At 45.0% G+C, this 20,517-nt stretch overlaps 1 protein-coding gene across 4 annotated transcripts in view; it reads left to right on the top strand.

Moving 5' to 3' along the window:
* Window positions 1–20,517, top strand: part of LOC126263720 (venom dipeptidyl peptidase 4-like) — a 358,865-nt gene that overhangs the window by 33,031 nt on the left and 305,317 nt on the right. For all 4 annotated transcript variants that reach the window (XM_049960872.1, XM_049960874.1, XM_049960871.1 and 1 more), the window contains exon 4: window positions 14,100–14,180. In XM_049960872.1, the coding sequence (XP_049816829.1) occupies window positions 14,100–14,180 (81 nt within the window). The remainder of the gene's footprint in view (window positions 1–14,099; window positions 14,181–20,517) is intronic.

Consider the following 20,517-nt stretch of genomic DNA (forward strand, 5'->3'; position numbering starts at 1 on the left):
TAAACGCAGTGCCTACCTCCTCCCTCGTGATTTCATCTATATCCACAGGTTGTGCTGTAGTGGTTGGGCGGAGAGCACGTTGAATCTGCCACTCTGAGTACCCATTTTTTCGAAATACAGTTCTCAGATGTTCCAATTCCTGGGGTAGACTCTCTGCGTCAGAGATAGTGCGCGCCCTATGTACTAGAGTTTTAAGTACCCCATTCCTCTGTGAAGGGTGGTGGCAGCTGTCTGCGTGCAAATACAGATCAGTGTGCGTTGTCTTCCGATACACCCCATGACCTAGGGTGCCGTCAGGCCTTCTCTTGACCATGACGTCAAGGAAAGGTAGTTTACCCTCCGTTTCAGTCTCCATAGTGAATTTGATGTTGGGGTGTATGGAGTTTAGATGTGTAAGGAAGTCAAGGAGTTTATCCATACCATGTGGCCAGATGACGAAAGTGTCGTCCACGTAACGGAAAAAGCAAGTAGGTTTCCATTCGGATGACGACAGGGCTTCCTCCTCGAAGTTCTCCATGTACAAATTCGCTTCTTTGAGAAGGACGCAGATTTACCGGAGGGTGACGCTAAGAAATTGTTACCCCAAGGTCCGGTACCGCCTAGACTATATGGACTCCCGAAGGTTCACAAAGAGGGGGTACCATTACGCCCCATTGTCAGCAACATCAGGGCACCTACATATTTGTTGGCCAAATACCTGACGGGAATATTAAGTCCTTACGTGGGTAAATGCCCTCATCACATCCGTAATTCCGTGGATTTTGTTAAACGCCTTGATAGCTTCACGTTGGGTGAGTCAGATATCATGGTGAGTTTTGACGTCGTTTCCTTGTTCACGAGGGTACTCCTGCGAGAGTCACTAGAATTGATTAGTCAGAAGTTTGACGAGAAGACCACTGAACTTTTTAGGCATGTCTTGACTTCCACGTATTTTCTTTTTAATGGAGAATACTACGAACAGACGGGGGGAGTCGCCATGGGTAGCCCACTCTCACCGGTGGTAGCGAATTTGTACATGGAGAACTTCGAGGAGGAAGCCCTGTCGTCATCCGAATGGAAACCTACTTGCTTTTTCCGTTACGTGGACGACACTTTCGTCATCTGGCCACATGGTATGGATAAACTTGACTTCCTTACACATCTAAACTCCATACACCCCAACATCAAATTCACTATGGAGACTGAAACGGAGGGTAAACTACCTTTCCTTGACGTCTTGGTCAAGAGAAGGCCTGACGGCACTCTAGGTCATGGGGTGTATCGGAAGACAACGCACACTGATCTGTATTTGCACGCAGACAGCTGCCACCACCCTTCACAGAGGAATGGGGTACTTAAAACTCTAGTACATAGGGCGCGCACTATCTCTGACGGAGAGAGTCTACCCCAGGAATTGGAACATCTGAGAACTGTATTTCGAAAAAATGGGTACTCAGAGTGGCAGATTCAACGTGCTCTCCGCCCGACCACTACAGCACAACCTGTGGATATGGATGAAATCACGAGGGAGGAGGTAGGCACTGCGTTTATCCCATATACAGGCGCACTCTCGGGAAAGATCGCCCGCATTTTGAAGAAAAACCGGGTCGGAACGGTGTTTTGTCCTCCGAATAAAACTCGTGCACTGGTGGGGAGCGCCAAAGATGACCTCGGTTTGAGGAAGGCCGGCGTGTACCAGATTCCGTGTCAATGTGGCAAGTCGTATATTGGTCAGACGATGCGTACCGTCGAGGATCGATGCCGTGAACACCAGAGGCATACTCGACATGTATCCGAGCAAGTCGGCGGTCGCTGAACATTGTTTGTCGGAAAATCACGCTATGGAGTATGAACGCACGAGGATTCTGGTACAGACGTCGAGATACTGGGACAGCGTTGTTAGAGAGGCCATCGAAATTCGCACCAATGACGACCTCATAAATCGTGACTGTGGCTATAATCTTAGCAAGGCTTGGGAACCAGCGATTGGGTTAATCAAGAGTAAATCGAGCAAATGTATAGTTGTGACGACCACGGCGGACGGAGCCATCACACCGACGTCATCTCAGACGCCGTCGCAATCTGTTCCACCGCGCGACCGTGGCGCGGGGCGCGGACGGCGGAGTGAGCGCGCCGCGGGCGGAGGGTATTTAAATCCGCCGCCGCCGCGACCGAACCCAGTTCCACCTGAGCAGCCATAGTGTACGGATCTCCGTGCCGGCACGTTCACAGGAGCTCAGTCCGTCAGTTCACCTGATGATGGCGACATGTATGATCGCCGAAATATTGTGCCCGTTGGACACTGTAGACCGGCAGTACACCCGTGGATATTTTGATTATCAAATACGCCGGGAGAAACTCAAGAATCACACTCAACTACTAGTTTACCTCAGTGTCATCAGGTGGCAGCACGCTGCAGCATACTTGCATCCCTATTCACTTGGCATAAATCCCGATGGACGGCAGCACATTTCTCAGATATGCCGATTCACTCACTATGTAATAAAATTAGTTCGGATATCAGAACATGCTATAGTTATACCGACAGAAAAACGTATTCCGTTGGCTTCTGAATGAGTTGTAGTATATCAAGTTTTGAATTTTATATTAGGCTAATCCAGCTGGGTCGCTGAGAACCGTAAAACACATCATCGTCGATTGTGAGACTGTAGCATTTATTCATGCTTCTGAAATCTGTTGATCTTATGGTGAGTCAGGTTTATCTGTGCTGTAGGCTCACACTGTATAAAAGACATTCACAGGAAGCTGTCTCACTGATTCGTATGATATTCACTTAAATGTGGGATCCATGACGGTGTGCTTTTTGTCCTTATGGTTCTCGGCGCCTCATTTGTATTCTAGTCAGGTGGCCATGCTGGTAGAAATTAATACCTGAATTTAATCATTTCCACAAACGGCAGTTCGTTTGGAATTGGTTGTTTACTATGCTGGAATCAGCTTTCCGTGTGCAGTGCCAACATGAATTCTGTTCAATATGTTTTAAGTGCTAACAGAAAAGAAAACTACTAGGATAAGTTACTCGCTAAGGAACTAAGGACTCCCAGACGAGATCCGTTGACTCAGGAAATGTCGCAATCAAATAAGTGCGCGTACATGCGAACATGCAACAAAGAAACATAAAATAAGCTAACTTGGTGTGTACGTGCAACATAAGAATGTTCCAGAAGTTAACGCGTGTAGTATTACACATGTTAAGGATCTTGTACATTAGTCACAAAAAAAAGAACTCCCCTTACACAAAAATGCGAAACGTGGAGTAGTGAAAGCTTTAACATTACTTTGTTCTTGCCCTAAACTGTACTTAATTGTGTACAAAAACAACAAAATTCCACAAAAACTATTACTTCTTTTTCAGACAAGTTATGCATGTTATTATTATTATTATTATTATTATCATTATTACTGTTATTATTAATATTATTGCTATTTTTGGCAATGGCTGTAGTTGTATAAACTTTTTGGCAAGCATAACTGTTATACAGCTGATGCTATTCATTGCACATTCTCAAGTCTATCTGAATCTAAAAGTTTGTGAACACCCGGAATGTATATTCACGAGCCGCCACTGGAGATTAATAAGCATATTTAGTAGTTAGATATGACAATCTCTGACATTAACTTTAACCATAATTGTACCCTTATTTCTAACCAGGAATTAATTTATATTGGCTGGTTTTATCAGTATGAAGGCTGGTTATGGTATGTGACAATTTTGACAAAACTATCCAGAGTATCGAATGTAACAACAAGTTCACTCTTACCAGCCACAATTTATTTTCACAATGCATTTTGGAAGTGTAAATCTACGTCATCAGGCGAATTTATGTGGTTTCAAACGCCATGTGAGTGGCGTGTTATGACTTTGGGGTGCCGTGTATCACTGTCTAGTAGGAGGCAACAAAAAGAAACAGTATTGCAGTACATGGTATGTAGCTTTATCGTGGTCTTTGACAGAAATGATGAACGAAAATATAAAAGTAAAAGTAAAAATGCTTCCTGTTATCACAGGCTCCTACTTCTGTTGTGATGCAACACTTTCTCCATCATATTTTGAAACACGACATGAAAAGGAGCCTGTGATCACTGGAAGTGTTTTTACTTTCACATTTATATTTTCGTTCATCCTTTCGGTCAAAGACTTTCACAAAATTATGAACCATGTACTGAAATAGTATTTTCTTTTGTTCTCTTCCACTACACAGTGCCCCAGATTATTCCATAGTCGTAACACAACATACACACGTCATTTTGATTCACATAAATCCACCAGATGGTGGAGGTTGAAAACATCGAAACGTGACGTGGAAATAAATAAATCGTCACAGTAAAGCCTCACTAAAAATGTTCTCATTTAAAGTCTACCAGAATATTCTACAATGGTCAAATGTCCTTTTTTGTGTAAGGTGTAACAACAGAAACAAGGATAAATATGACTCACAAATGCCACATTCTAATCATGCAAATTTTGTAAGTAAAAAACTTTGAGCAGCGCGGGATCAGCCGAGCGGTCTCAGGCGCTGCAGTCATGGACTGTGCGGCTGGTCCCGGCGGCGGAGGTTCGAGTCCTCCCTCAGGCATGGGTGTGTGTGTTTGTCCTTAGGATAATTTAGGCTAAGTAGTGTGTAAGCTTAGGGACTGATGACCTTAGCATTTGTCCCATAAGATTTCACACACATTTGAACATTTTTGAAATAACTTTGAAACGATAACATTAAGTAGAACATAGGGATTCAAGAAGAAAAACAAGTCATTGTGTGGTAAGGGAAATTCGAAACTCAGAGCTTATATTTAAGATGTTTCATATTTGCTTAATCCAAAATTTTCTGGCATACAATCTACGGTTTACATGAGAACAGTAGGAAGGTATTTTTACTGACGACGTACTTATTTACAAGTTTACTCATAACGGAGAGCAACTGCTGCCATTGTGCCACATGTTCAAAAATTGGATCCATTTTCTATCGTGGTTTATGCACACAGGGTGAGTCATTTCTGTTGAGATGTCAAAATATCTTGTAATCTACATAGTCCACAGGACAGCCGGCCGAAGTGGCCGTGCGGTTAAAGGCGCTACAGCTTGGAACCGCGAGACCGCTACGGTCGCAGGTTCGAATCCTGCCTCGGGCATGGATGTTTGTGATGTCCTTAGGTTAGTTCGGTTTAACTAGTTCTAAGTTCTAGGGGACTAATGACCTCAGCAGTTGAGTCCCATAGTGCTCAGAGCCATTTAGTCCACAGGACAACAGCTCAGGCCAAATGCGCATTTGTGGCAGTGACTCAATGTTGCCACCGTTAACATTCTTCTAGGTACCTGTGTCATGAGTGAAACGGAGGACAACTCCATTAAAAAAATGGTATCTCCATAAATTTATCTAACCGAAAGAATAAAATGCGAGTAGAATTAAAATAATCACGTCAAGGCAGTTGTAAATAAGATATGAAGTAGTCAGAGACAGAGAAATGTTCAGAAATCAAATAATGATTTTATCCAAGTGAAAAAACTATAATGGGGTGCCCATGTCAAAAGCATTCAAGAAGAAAGGCTACCATTATGTATCTTGGACAAGATATCAAACGAAGAAGAAAAAAGGGACAACCGCCTAATACCCGCCCAAGGATGTAAACAACCACGCATGAGCAGCGCCTATTAGACGGAGAGGGGGCGACAGCCGATCAGTTCCAGCCATTCCACCAGGAAGGAGGTACGCGGCTCTTGTTGTCTGTAGTTGAACCATGCCTAGGCGGTCAGTACCGCGGTTCGATCGCGTCCGCATTGTTACTTTGAAGTGTCCACGCGTCTCGGAGTGAACCAAAGTGATGTTGTTCGAACATGGAGAAGATACAGAGAGAAACTGTCGCTGATATGTGCCTCGCTCAGACCGCCCAAGGGCTACTGCCGCAGTGGATGACCGCTACCTACGGATTATGGCTCGGAGGAACCCTGATAGCCGGCCGGAGTGACCGTGCGGTTCTAGGCGCTGCAGTATGGAGCCGAGCGACCGCTACGGTCGCAGGTTCGGATCCTGCCTCGGGCATGGATGTGTGTGATGTCCTTAGGTTAGTTAGGTTTAATTAGTTCTAAGTTCTAGGCGACTGATGACCTCAGAAGTCACATAGTGCTCAGAGCCATTTGAACCCTTTTGAACCCTGACAGCAACGCTACCATGTTCAATAATACCTTCCGTGCAGCCACAGGACGTCGTGTTACGACTCAAACTGTGTGCAATAGGCTGCATGATGCGTAACTTCACTCCCGACGCCAATGGCAAGGTCTATTTTTGCAACCACGACACCATGCAGCGCAGTACAGATGGGCCCAACAACATGCCGAATGGACCACTAAGGATTGGCATCAAGTTCTCTTCACCGATGTGTGTCGCATATGCCTTCAACCAGACAATCGTCGGAGACGTGATTGGAGGCAACCCTGTCAGGCTGAACGCCTTCGACACACTGTCCAGCAAGTGCAGAAAGGTGGAGGTTCCCTGCTGTTTTGGGGTGGCATTATTTGGGGCCGACGTACGCTCCTGGTGGTCACTGAAGGCGCCGTAACGGCTGCATGATACGTGAATGCCATCCTCTGACCGATAGTGCAACCATATTGACAGCATATTGGCGAGACATTCGTCTGTCAAAAAATGGTTCAAATGGCTCTGAGTACTATGGAAGTGCTGTGGTCATCAGTCCCCTAGAACTTAGAACTATTTAAACCTAACTAACCTAAGGACATCACACACATCCATGCCCGAGGCAGGAGTCGAACCTGCGACTGTAGCGGTAGCGCGGTTCCAGACGGTAGCGCCTAGAACCGCTCGGCCACTCCGGCCGGCATTCGCCTCTATGGACGACAATTCGCACCCCCATCGTGCACATCTTGTCAATGATAACAACATTGCTCGTCTGGAGTGGCCAGCATGTTCTCCAGACATGAATCCTATCGAATACAACTGGGACAGATTGAAAAAGTCTGTTTATGGACGACGTGACCCCCCAACCACTCAGAGGAATCTACGCCGAATCGGTGTTGAGGAGTGGGACAATCTGGACAGTGCCTTGATGAACTTGTGGATAGTACGCTACGAGGAATACAGGCATGCATCGATGCTAGAGGACGTGCTACTGGGTATTAGAGGTACCGGTGTGTACAGCTGTCTGGACCACCACCTCTGAAGGTCTCGCTGTATGGTGGTACAAGATGCAATGTGTGGTTTTCATGAGCAATAAAAAGGGCGGAAATGATGTTTATGTTGATGTCTCTTCCAATTTTCTCTCGGAACCGAGGCGATACAAAACGTTTTTTGGTGTGTGTAGAAATACGCGGTCCAGTCAAAGTAATGTGGCCACCGCTTATGTTCGACGTGAGCGTGCAGTAGCCACTCACAGACGGCATGGGGCAGCACTGACAGTACGTAAGGCGTGCCCAGGATCGCAGAAAAATAGTGTAGTGCACGTAATGCGAAAACGGAGCGGTTTATCTGACGTCCAAAAGTGCACGATCATTGGCGTTCCGGCCAAGGGTGGAAGCGTTTCCGTAGCGCAAAAGTTTGTAAACTGTTCGCTTACCGCCTACCGTGCATGATAATATGGTCCTATCTGGCGCCATGGCAACCTGCACCACGGGCCATAGATGACAGGAGTGAGCGACAGCTGCAGAGATGAAAAAATGGAAATGAGCGTTTGGCGTCATTGGCCAGGAGGCCCCTTACAGGGCAGGTCCGGCCGCCTTGGTGCAGGTCTTATTACATTCGACGCTACATTGGGCGACTTGTGCGCCGGATGGATATGAAATGATGATGAAGACAACACCCAGTCCCTGAGCGGAGGAAATCCCTGACCCAGTCGGGAATCGAACCCGGGCCTCTTAGGACGGCAGTCCGTCACGCTGATCATTCAGCTATCGGGGCGGACAGCTGTCAAGATGGATGGGCTAATAGATGTGCTGTGCAGCTGTTGAGCAACTGACCTCCCAGATGAACCAATGAGCTAACAATAATGTCTTCTTAACGACCATTCAGCGAACGTTGATGCGAATGGTCCTCCACAGCAGCGCCTGGTTCATGCACCAATGTTGACTGCTTGTTGATCGGTGACGAAGGTGGCTGGACGTCCACTGAGTGGCGACAGATGGGTTTTTCAAATGAATCAGAGAGATGGTCGTTGGCGATTACGGTCCTGCAACAATCGTCTGTAGGGTCCAGGCCGGAGGAAGGGGCGTTACGGTCTGGGGAATGTTTCCATGACATTCCGTGGGTTAACTCGTCATTCTGGGAGGCGCAGTGGATCAAGAAAAGTACACATCTGTCCTTGTGGACCATTTTCACCCCTACATGCAGTTTGTTTTTGCTCGCCATGGTGGCGTCTACCAGGAGGACAATGCACTGTGTCACACAATCGTAGTGTGCATGTGTGGTTTGAAGAGTACCAGGATGAGTTCACTGTACTGCCATGGCCACCAAACTCTTCAGATTTAAACACTACGGGGATTCTATGGGATCACCTCGATCGGACTGTTTGCACCATGGATCCTCAGCCGAGTAATCTAGTGGAGATGCCTACAGCTCCGGAGTCGGAATGGCTCTACGTTCCTGTCAATATCCTCCAGAAGGTCATTACCCATTGAGGTATATCAACAACACCTGTCGGCAGCTGAGGGTTTCAATAAATTATCATTTGTTCTAGAGAAGCTGCACGGTCATATATATATATATATATATATAGTAAAGGCTACCCAGCCATTGACCTTCGTCTGTGCGAATGCGCACAAGTTGCCCGAACTCTTACAGGAATCGTCACCTTAGTGTGCGCGAGTAATGAGCGGATGGGCAAATAGCTATTAGGTACATTACGTACGTAGATTGTGGACAGTTGGGAATGTGGGTCTCATGGAAAGAGTGCAAGGGATAAGTCCCTGCAGTCGCGCTATTCATCTGTGTCAGATAGAGTGTCTGCCATGTAAGAAGGAGATCCCGGGTTCGAGTCCCGGTCGGGGAGCACATTTTCAGCTGTCTCCATCGAGGTATATCAACAACACCTGTCAGCAGCTGAGGGTTTCAATTAATTATCAAAAAAAAAAAATGGTTCGCCGGCCAAAGTGGCCGTGCGGTTAAAGGCGCTGCAGTCTGGAACCGCGAGACCGCTACGGTCGCAGGTTCGAATCCTGCCTCGGGCATGGATGTTCGTGATGTCCTTAGGTTAGTTAGGTTTAACTAGTTCTAAGTTCTAGGGGACTAATGACCTCAGCAGTTGAGTCCCATAGTGCTCAGAGCCATTTGAACCATTTTTTTCAAAAAATGGTTCAAATGGCTCTGACCACTATGGGACTCAACTGCTGAGGTCATAAGTCCCCTAGAACTTAGAACTACTTAAACATAACTAACCTAAGGACAACACACACATCCATGCCCGAGGCAGGATTCGAACCTGCGACCGTAGCGGTCGCGCGGTTCCAGACTGTAGTGCCAGAACCGCTCGGCCACCAGCGGCCGGCAATTAATTATCGTTTAGGTCATTAATTGTTTTCCTACGCGTCTCCCATCGGTCCGCGCTGCAAACGATGGTTATTCAGGCTTTTCGCAGAGTATGTCCAGACGTACTTTTCTCAGATGAATTAACCTTACGAACCATTAGATACAATCGGAATTGTTGCACAATGGTTAACTCACACCAGTTGAAGTTCAACATCAGCGACCTCATTGTGCAATAATTGATTACAAACTTGTGTGACCTTATTGTTCTGTGACATTCTGAATGGACGCAGTCTTTCTCTGGTATGAAATGAATTACTATTATTACTTGAAGATCTTGGGTTCCTTGAACTCTGAATTACGTGCTTTCAGAACGGTGCTTGTCGAGCACATTATTTATGAACAGAACGGGATGTGTTAGATAGCACTTAAAGTGATCGCTGGATTGTAAGATATGTTGCTATATATGGCAACCTGGATACCCAGATATTAACGCATATATGCCCAAAACTTTTGTAACACAGAGTTTTATGGCTTTTATGCATGTCATTTATTAGTGACCACAGACAAGAGCTGTAACAGTAATTGCCGGCCGGTGTGGCCGAGCGGTTCTAGGCGCTTCAGTCTGGAAACGCGCGACCGCTACGGTCGCAGGTTCGAATCCTGCCTCGGGCATGGATGTGTGTGATGTCCTTAGGTTAGTTAGGTTTAAGTAGTTCTAAGTTCTAGGGGACTTATGACCTCAGATGTTGAGTCCCATAGTGGTCAGAGCCATTTGAACCATTTGTAACAGTAATTCGTAGTTGTGTTTCTGAAAGAAGTTTTTTTCAGTGGGTCGATGATGTCCCCATTGGCACATAAAGTCATATATTACTTTGGAACATGAATAATCAAAGTAAAACACATTTTACGGCAGTCAGCTTTCATCACTATGAATTTGATAATCAGTCTTATCAGTTATGAACTATTAAGTAATCATATTAGGTAGCAAGAGATATAAAAAAATATAATTATGCATGAGAATCTGCAAAGCATTTGCCATGCAAATTTACGTTACATTGCGGCGTATTTTGGCAGTTCTTAGTTTTACAAAGCGCACACCTTTTTGTGACCTATTTAACACATTATAACATGGAAACTAATTACCGTACGAGTACCAAACTTGATACCAGTAATGTCCAGCATATGTGGTGCATGATTTCCATGCGTCACGGTGCCACCGTCCAGTTCCAACTACGGCCACCAGGTGCCGCGATCAGTCATCGTGATTAATAGTCTCACACACCTGACCAGTCGCAGTGCACTTGTCGACGTGTCAACATGAGCTTGGACAGAAGGTGGTGGGCATTATTGCTGAAGCTCTATTATCAAAACAACAGTAATGCTACAGCTGCACATCGAGAAAATCGCCGGCTGAAAGAATTACTGAAGGATCCTTTTTATCCACGTGCTGTGCGGAGCATGATGAAGAAGTTCGAATGAACAGGAGAACTGGATGTCGCTCTGGGAAGAGGCCGACGTCCGGTTGCACCACAGGTGGTTGATGACATCGCTGTTGCTATTGCAGACAGCGCTGTGCGCAATTCCCGATCGTCATAGGCAGTGCGCGTGCTGTGCCACGACAGTTGGACATCCCGTGGTCCTCTGTACGGAAAGTCCTTCGAACTATTCTCAAATGGTATCTGTACAAGCTCCGTATCGTACAGCAGCTTGCACCACAGGACTCACAACGACGTGTTGACTTCTCTCTCCACTTTCTCGCGAGGATTGCAGTTGACGAGGGCTGGCCGTGGACCATCCTATGCACAGACGAAGCTGATTTTTCTCTGGCGGGTGAGCTTTAATTTTAATGTCGTGTGACTAGGGCCTCCCGTCGGATAGACCGCTCGCCTGGTGCAAGTCTTTCGATTTGACGCCACTTCAGCGACTTGCGCGTCGATGGTGATGAAATGATGATAGTTAGGACAACACAACACCCAGTCCCTGAGCGGAGAAAATCTCCGACCCAACTCGGAATCGAACCCTGGCCCTTAGGATTGTCATTCTGTCACGCTGACCACTCAGCTACCGGGGGCGGACACGGGTGAGGTGAACACACAGAACTGCCGAGTGTGGGAATCTTCAGCTCCAGTCACTGTGCATGAAGTTCCTCTGTATAGTGAACGTGTCACCCTATGGTGTGGCTTCACGGCTACATTCATCATTGGCCCATTCATTTTTGGACAGGATGGCGCTCAATGACCAAAGACGTGCCGTGTGACTGGCCAGCGTCATACCCGCCCTACAGGAGAGAGACGCATTGAACTCAACAATTTTCATGCAGTTCACCTGCTTCTCCGAAATACATCTGGAAACGATCGAATTATCTTCTGGACACTGATGGGCGCCATATTGAGCCCCTTTTGTAGCAGTAATGGTACCGGTGTGTAATGGTATGGTGTACCATTGTAGCACATTAAAACTGTTTCAACTGAATTCATTCTGCATTATTTCTCTTCCCCATGTCCCTGACATTAATGCTAACAAGTTTGGTCGTCGTACGGTAATTAGAATCTGTGTGTTAAACAGGAAAAGTTTAATTCTAACCACTCGTTATGTTGACCTCGTAGTGATGCAGCAAGTTCATTATGGACCCTCTGGGCATATATGGGATAAATTTCTTTCTGTCTCTGGGAGTTCTTAACGGATAAAGAGTACTCAGAGGACACGTATTACACAAAAGACAGTGGCGAGGAAATACTGTCGTGTATACAGGAATCGCTTACAAGAAGATCAACTACATGCATGTAATTTGATGTTACCACAGCGAACGTATGCTGGAGTATTTCCTTTACCGACAACTATTGCAGGTGTTGTAAACAGTGACTATTTGTTAAAATAAATAGAAGAAAATAAAAAAGTGCCAGTAGAAAGGAATTAATTTTTTCTGTTATAAACAGAGTATGCAGTCAAAAACAGGGCCTGATTTAAAAAAAACGGGAGATGACCTGTATTATATCTAGTAGAAAATGGATAAAGCCATCTGTAGGTCTCTGTTTTCTTGTGTGGAGTGTAGTTAGGTGGCTCAACTTATAGGACTCACATCACATGTATACCATTTCCAACTGAGGTTTTCCTACAACCGCAAGGTCTGAAATTAGGATCATAAGACACACGAAACTAAATGAGCAACTAAATTGGCTCGCTAACTAACGTCGTAACTCACTTTAATATTTTTTTTTTTTTGTATTCAAAAAATTTAAAAACCTCTCTCACACCGGCCTGATTTAGCTTCACTGATCAGGATAGTAAAAACATGCGTATGTTAAGGGAATTTTCATTCACAAAGCAGGCTTATCACATTCACACAGTTCAATACTGTTCTATCCTGATTAAATTGAGCTTAACTTAAATTCCATAAGGCAGTGAAGCAATTTCGAAGTCTAGGTGCGACGAAAATTGTCAGTCGATCTCCTGAAAATATTTGTAATAATTATTAACTTTCGGTGATCACATGGGGAAGACCGGAGATCTGCTGGTAAGACCGTGTTAGCCTATTTATTGAAAGTAATAAACTGGATATCTTGAGCATACAAAACGGCAGGTTCGTCCAGTGTAAATCAGACGTTCCCCACTGATCCCGTGCAACACAGCGTAGTAAGCAGACACTGTCAATACTAATCAGTTAAATAATACGCGAACACACTTACTTTAGTTTAGTTCATGTATTAAATTCCTTCTCATACAGAATCTCATCAAGATGGCGACTAGCTCAAACAATACATACATATACATCCCCCTTCTTCTCACGGCTAATCGGGAAGCATTGCCTCATTCTTTTCATAAGAGAAAACATAGATAGCAGAGAAGCTGTTCCATGGAGTAAATGGACGCTCCAAGGAATAATAGGGCTTGAAACTACTTTGCATTGATAATCATCGTATATTATGTTTAGGAATCGGTAAGATAAGAAGAGATATTTCGAGACATGTACTGAGCTATATAATTTATAAAATTTCTGAAAACATCGCGGAGAGACCACTGCGAGAGACATTATATCACGTCAGATGGCTTGCAGGATTGCGGGTAGCTAGACACATTTATTTTATATATTCCGTATATATTCACGAAATTAAATACTCATTTTCCTGATGTCTCATTCTGAGAGGACAGTTAGACTTTCCTTGAAAACTGGTAACTGTTCCTATGCACGTTGGTTATCACTGAATTTGGTACAGTTATGTACGTTCAATTGTTTACTAGCCTTCCGCTTAACTGTAATGCGTCAAGGAGAAGTTTGCAAATTATAACCAGGTTAATAAGAAATCATTGATAACATGATACCTGGAAAATAACATATCATTTTCAACGGGCTAACCTCTTATGTTATGCGTAACAGTACACTTAGATACTTATTTCATTGTGCATAAATGGCAAGCATGTAAAATATAACGATAATACATCAGCCCGAATGACACATTCAACATTTCTGTAAGTTCGAGATCCAGTTAGCTTGTTAAGTCTCGTATAAACCGAATTTGTACGCAACACAAAAAGAGTATTTTCTATTTTGTAGATGCAAATTTACGCTACATCTTCTAGACAGATTTCGTCAACAGCAACCGTTCTTAAATTTATTGTTTACGTATGTTGCAGGTATTTGCGGATGCTGGTGTTGTAGCGGCTCAGATGTCAGATGACAAGCAGTACGTCCTCCTTGCCTATGATGCTAAGAGGGTAAGACTTTCTTCGAAAATAATCTTTCGATCTTATTGAATTTCACCTTTTTTTTATAGTTATTGATATTTATTATGATGTGATGCCGTCCTCCGCTCTCCTTTTTCAGTTTTTATCCCTGCGTCTCTCCTTACTTGCATTATTACGTATGTTGTGACGGTAAACAGGAGCGTCGTCGTTAAATAACACATATCAAACACACAATCTATCTTTTGCGAAGGGAAGTAAAATAATATTACATCGCATTATGATACTAAGGAACGCAAATTTTCTATGTTGCGATAGGACAGTTCGGTGGAGCTGAATATGTTTGATTATTAATCACTCGACACTAAAGCGGTTCACGCAGGTCAGATAAGTCCAGTGGTAACTAAGCGGAATAAAGCAATTCTTCTCTCTTTTAATAACGGGGAAGATTGCAGATTTTTTGATTCATTCTTATCAGTGAACACCATACCATTTTTTTCATGGTAGAGCTATTTTAAATGGATGTTGGATGTATACTACCCTGCCAAAAGTGAAAGAGACAAAAGACTTGGTCGGATATCAATGTTAACTTATTACACATTTACAGAAATAAGTGGCTATGTAAATGAGCCGGCCGGTGTGGCCAAGCGGTTCTGGGCGCTTCAGTCTGGAACCGCGTGACCGGTACGGTCGCAGGTTCGAATCCTGCCTCGGGCATGGATGTGTGTGATGTCCTTCGGTTAGTTAGGTTTAAGTAGTTCTAAGTTCTAGGGGACTGATGACCTCAGATGTTAAGTCCCATAGTGCTCAGAGCCATTTGAACCATTTTTATGTAAATGATTGGTGGGAAGTGGAATGGCCACCAGAGTGTTTTAGTGTTGTTCTTGTTTATTGTTGTTATCAGGCCTGTCAGGACATATAAGAGTGTGCATAGTGTCAGATGTTGAGTGATCACTGTGAATAACACTGATATGCTATGTACTCATGTGAGGTAGTGTTATAAGCACCTGACAAAGTTTGAACGGAGTCTCATGGTGGGTATCCATTTGGTCAGCTGGCAGGATTGTCCAGTATCCAGATTTGTGGGGTGTTCGAATGTGACAGTGGCCAGATGTTGGACTGTGTGGGGACATGAGGACACGCGTGCTCGTCATCACGGTTCCGGTTGACCACTTCTGAGTATATTGTGCACCCAAGCACCTTGTAACCCTATCTATTTGCGCCTGGCACTCGAGAGTAGGTAATGGACTCCCTGCAAGATTCTGTGTCATCCCACACCATTGGTCGGAGACCAACAGCAGGCTGAGCAGGCAACTACGGTTACAAGTGTAGGCTGCCGTTAACGCCCCAGCGCAAACGGCTGAGTTCAGAGTGGCGCCATGACTGGGAAGCATGGATTGCTGATGAATGGTGCCGCATTGTGTTCAGCAATGAATCGCGGCTCTGTACTACACCGGATGACCATCTTTGGTGACGATGGCGGCTACCCAGGCAGAGGTCACATTTTTGCAAAGTTTTGGAGAGTGCGTGCGTTACTTGTGCCGGGTCGATGTGGAGAACCGTCGGGTATGACTTCAGTTCACGGCTGGCAGCGATTGAGGGAACTCGGGCGGCACAACATCACGGGCATTCTGAGTCCTTCTTACCTCTCATGCAGCAATATCGCGTTGACGCTTTTCAACAGGACAATGCTCTACCACATACGAAACCTGTCTCTACAAACTGTCTGCATGATCTGCGATGATGATGGAAGCAGAAGAAATGAATTAAAATTTGTGCTGCGGCCGGGACTTGAAGCCGGATATTTTGGGCAGAAATATTAACCATTACATCACCGCAGCACTATGGTCAATATTGCTGCACGAACTACCCAAGACGAGCGCCCTCTCCAACACAAACCTTGATCCATATCTTCAGCTTACTTTCCCCCCACATTGTATTTATTTTCAGGGCTCTCCGGCATTGGAATAGCACTCCGGCGTTGGAGAGGGCAGTCGACTTCGGTAGGTCATGCAGTGACATTGTTTGGGGTATTGCGGTGGTGTAGTGGTTAGCATTTTTTCCTAGTAAACAAGAAGACCCGGGTTCGAGCCCCGGCCGCGGCACAAATTTTGATTAATTTCTTCTACTCTCAGCATTATAGGAGATAAAGATGAGACTTAAATGTCTTACGGAAAACTTTAATCATAAGATCTACAACGTCTGCATGATGTTGAGGATTTCCATGGCCAGCAAGATCCCCAGATCTATCACCGATGGACATCAACTCCGTCCCAGCATCAGTATCCAGGATGTCAAGGACAAGTTAGAGCAGTTGTGGGCCAGCTTGCCTTAGGAAAGAAACAACGGCTTTGTGAGACAATCCTCAACCAAATCATGTACGCGTGCAGATCAGAGGTTGTGCTATGCCATAGTGATAAGTGCGCTCATACGGCGAAGTTCTTTGTAAATTTAACTCTGTACTGTAATCGCTGAAAAAACATCACGTACCCTTTCAAACTGTGAAATTTCATTTCGTTTCCTGGCCACCTTCCGGGTGCTTTCCTCTTTTTGTCAAATAGTGTATAATTTCTTCTAATTTCTGATTCATTTCGCTAGGACCATATGCAACTCCTTCATTGTAGCTATGTTATGCATTTAATTAATCATCGCATGAAGTCTCCTGACTCAATCTCGAGGGTCGCTCTTGGATTGTGGAACGTGTTCGACCAGCATTATCTCGAGCATCATGTGGACAGCTTGCCCAGAAGGATCGAAACATGCCACAATGTGTGGTGTGAAGCAATACGGCACTGAACGTTTGCCAACGAAAATTTATGATTTCGTAGTTGATCAAAAATATCCACTCTCCTAAAGATCATTTGTATTTTGTTTCTTTTTGCTTTATTTTGCAGCAGTGAATTTTTTGAGTCTAATAAATCATATTCCGTAATTCTCTGCAATTACATATACGAGTATGCAGCTGGTGGAAATCTTTTTTCAAGCAGTTTGTAAATAAATATAAACAGGACGCAACGACAAAAGCAGCAACAATGAATGCGAGTTTGGATGCAACTATAAAGGTGCTCAAGACCAAAAGGTTATTCAAACAGGCTATGGAATATGCAGTCAGGTGTAGTCTTTGACAACATCTGGTATTTCGACAGGTGAATACCCCGACATTTTCAAGAGACAAATGCAACGAGAGAGCAAGGGGCAAAAAATTTCTGCCGGCCGCGGTGGTCTCGCGGTTCTCGGCGCGCAGTCCGGAACCGTGCGACTGCTACGGTCGCAGGTTCGGATCCTGCCCCGGGCATGGATGTGTGTGATGTCCTTAGGTTAGTTAGGTTTAAGTAGTTCTAAGTTCTAGGGGACTAATGACCAAAGCAGTTGAGTCCCGTAGTGCTCAGAGCCATTTGAACCATTTGAAGCAAAAAATTTCTAACTTTGTTATGAGCCGCTACGCAGACGAAGAACCACAATTCGGGATATGAAGAAAGACAAAACACACAAACACGCATATTACATAAACAACCAGCGCTACCAAACACGCCAGTGACTAGCATTAGTACACTACTGGCCACTAAAATTGCTACACCACGAAGTTGATTTGCTACAGACACGAAATTTAACCGACAGGATGAAGATGCTGTGATATGCAAATGACTAAATTTTCAGAGCATTCACACAAGGTTGGCGCCGGTGGCGACACCTACAACTTGCTGACATGAGGAAAGTTTCCAACCGATGTGTGTGTGTGTGTGTGTGTGTGTGTGTGTGTTGTTCTTAGTATAGGTTAAATGGTTCAAATTGCTCTGAGTACTATGGGACTAAACATCTGAGGTCACCAGTCCCCTATAACCTAAGGACATCACACACATCCATGCCCGAGGCAGGATTCGAACCTGCGACCGTAGTGGTCGAGCGGTTCCAGACTGCAGCGCCTAGAACCGCTCGGCTACATCGGCCGGCCCGATTTTTCATACACAAACAGCAGTTGACCGGCGTTGCCTGGTGAAATCTTGTTGTGATGCCTCGTGTACGGAGGAGAAAAGCGTACCATCACGTTTCCGACTTTGATAAAGGTCGGATTGTAGCCTATCGCGATTGCGGTTTATCGTATCGCAACATTGCTGCTCGCGTTGGTCGAGATCCAATGACTGTTGGCAGAATATGGAATCAGTGTGTTCAGGAGGGTAATACGGAACGCCGTGCTGGATCCCAACGGCCTCGTATCACTAGCAGTCGAGATGACAGGCATCTTATCCGCGTGGCTGTAACGAATCGTGCAGCCACGTTTCGGTCCCTGAGTCAACAGATAGGGTCGTTTGCAAGACAGCAACCATCTGCACGAACAGTTCGACGACGTTTACAGCAGCATGGAATATTAGCTCGGAGACCATGGCTGCGGTTACTCTTGACGCTGCATCACTGACAGGAGGGCCTGCGATGGTGTGCTCAACGACGAACCTGGGTGCACGAATTGCAAAACGTCATTTCTTCGGATGAATCCAGGTTCTGTTTACAGCATCATGATGGTCGCATCCGTGTTTGGCAACGTCGCGGTGAACGCACATTGGAAGCGTGTATTCTTCATCGCCATACTGGCGTATCATCCGGCGTGATCGTATGGGGTGCGATTGGTTTCACGTCTCGGTCACCTCTTGTTCGCATTGACGGCACTTTGAACTGTGGACGTTACATTTCAGATGTGTTACGACCCGTGGGTCTACCCTTCATTCGATCCCTGCGAAACCCTACATTTCAGCAGGATAATGCACGACCGCATGTTGCAGGTCCTGTACGGGCCTTTTGTGGATACAGAAAACATTCGACTGCTGCACTGCCCAGCACATTCTCCAGACCTCTCACCAACTGAAAACGACTGGTCAATGGTGGCCGAGCAACTGGCTCGTCACAATATGCCAGTCACTAATCTTGATGAACCGTGGTATCGTGTTGAAGCTGTATGGGCAGCTGTACCTGTACACACCATCCAAGCTCTGTTTGACTCAATGCCCAGGCGTATCAAGGCCGTTATTACGGCCAGAGGTGGTTGTTATGGGTACTGATTTCTCAGGATCTATGCACCCAAATTGCGTGAAAATGTAATCACATGTCAGTTCTAGTATAATATATTTGTGCAATGAATACCCGTTTATCATCTGCATTTCTTCTTGGTGTAGCAGTTTTAATGGCCAGTAGTGTAGTTATCATCATTATTTTCATGTCCCTTTATCTCGGATCGGGATAGGTTCAGTGGAGTTAGTTACAGATTTGTCATGATTAGTTCAAAGGGTGGGCGGATGCTCTCCCTGACGCCACGTCGCTACATCCCAGACCGGAATATGTGGGCTCCAACTATCTGCGTGGAGCGTTATTCGTGTGAAAGTGAGCGAAAGTTTTCTAAATGTTTGAGAGTCATGGAACTGAGGCAGGGTATGAGTACCAGTGCGGTGTTCACCTAGTGGGATGTGAAAATCCGCCTAAAACCCCCATCCAGGTTGGCCAGCACACAGACCCTCGTCGTTAATCTGTCGGGCGGATCGACACTGGGGCGGCGCACTTCTCCGTCCCGGAAGTGGTGCTTTAATATCCACAACTGTCCGGAAGGATTAATGTCAATAGTTATCGGTAGCGAATATTAATTAAAACTGGGAGACAAGTGGCGTGAACTCTGCCCTTTCGTTGTTTCACCAAGGAACAGAGCAGGATTCAAAGAAGAATCCATGCAAAAATGTCCATCTTTGTTTATAAGATCATTTATTAATCTTAACCAAGTCCTTAATAACACTATCTCAATAGCTGGAAGTGCACATCACAATCTCTATGTTGTTATATTGCATAAGATGACCGGTACCAAGCCAATGTTCTGAAATAGCAGATTTGCTCGGCTGTTACTAGTGGGCTCACCAGAGTAGCAAGGTGTTTTGCTACAATGTGTGATGAACCACCAATGTTATTGTGGTGTGCATACTGTAAGACCTTCGGTACACACCCCATCAGATTATCTGACTTGTCGCTCTAACGAAGTAGGCGAGTGTCAGCAATATGTCTCGTGGTCTTATCGTGGCGTGTTTATCTTCTGCCGTTAGGTCAGACGATAGAAATGCCACTTGCACGCTTAGAGTAGCAGATTGACGGTGACCAACTTTAAACAGAACTTGATTAATTTTCACACACATTTATTAAAATAATAAAAATCATAAACCTTACTTAACTAGATTCTGGATGTTATTTACAATTGACAATCTCAAGTTCCTTTGGTCGCGGTACGTTAATCGTATTCTCACATATCTCTGATACTTGACAAAATGTCTATTCATTTACCTTCATGGCTATGTACAGGAATATGGTAATCTTATTAGGTGCAGACTGAAACTTGACTACA

The sequence above is a fragment of the Schistocerca nitens genome, chromosome 6 (assembly GCF_023898315.1).
Source record: "Schistocerca nitens isolate TAMUIC-IGC-003100 chromosome 6, iqSchNite1.1, whole genome shotgun sequence".
NCBI classification, from domain to species: Eukaryota; Metazoa; Arthropoda; class Insecta; order Orthoptera; family Acrididae; genus Schistocerca; species Schistocerca nitens.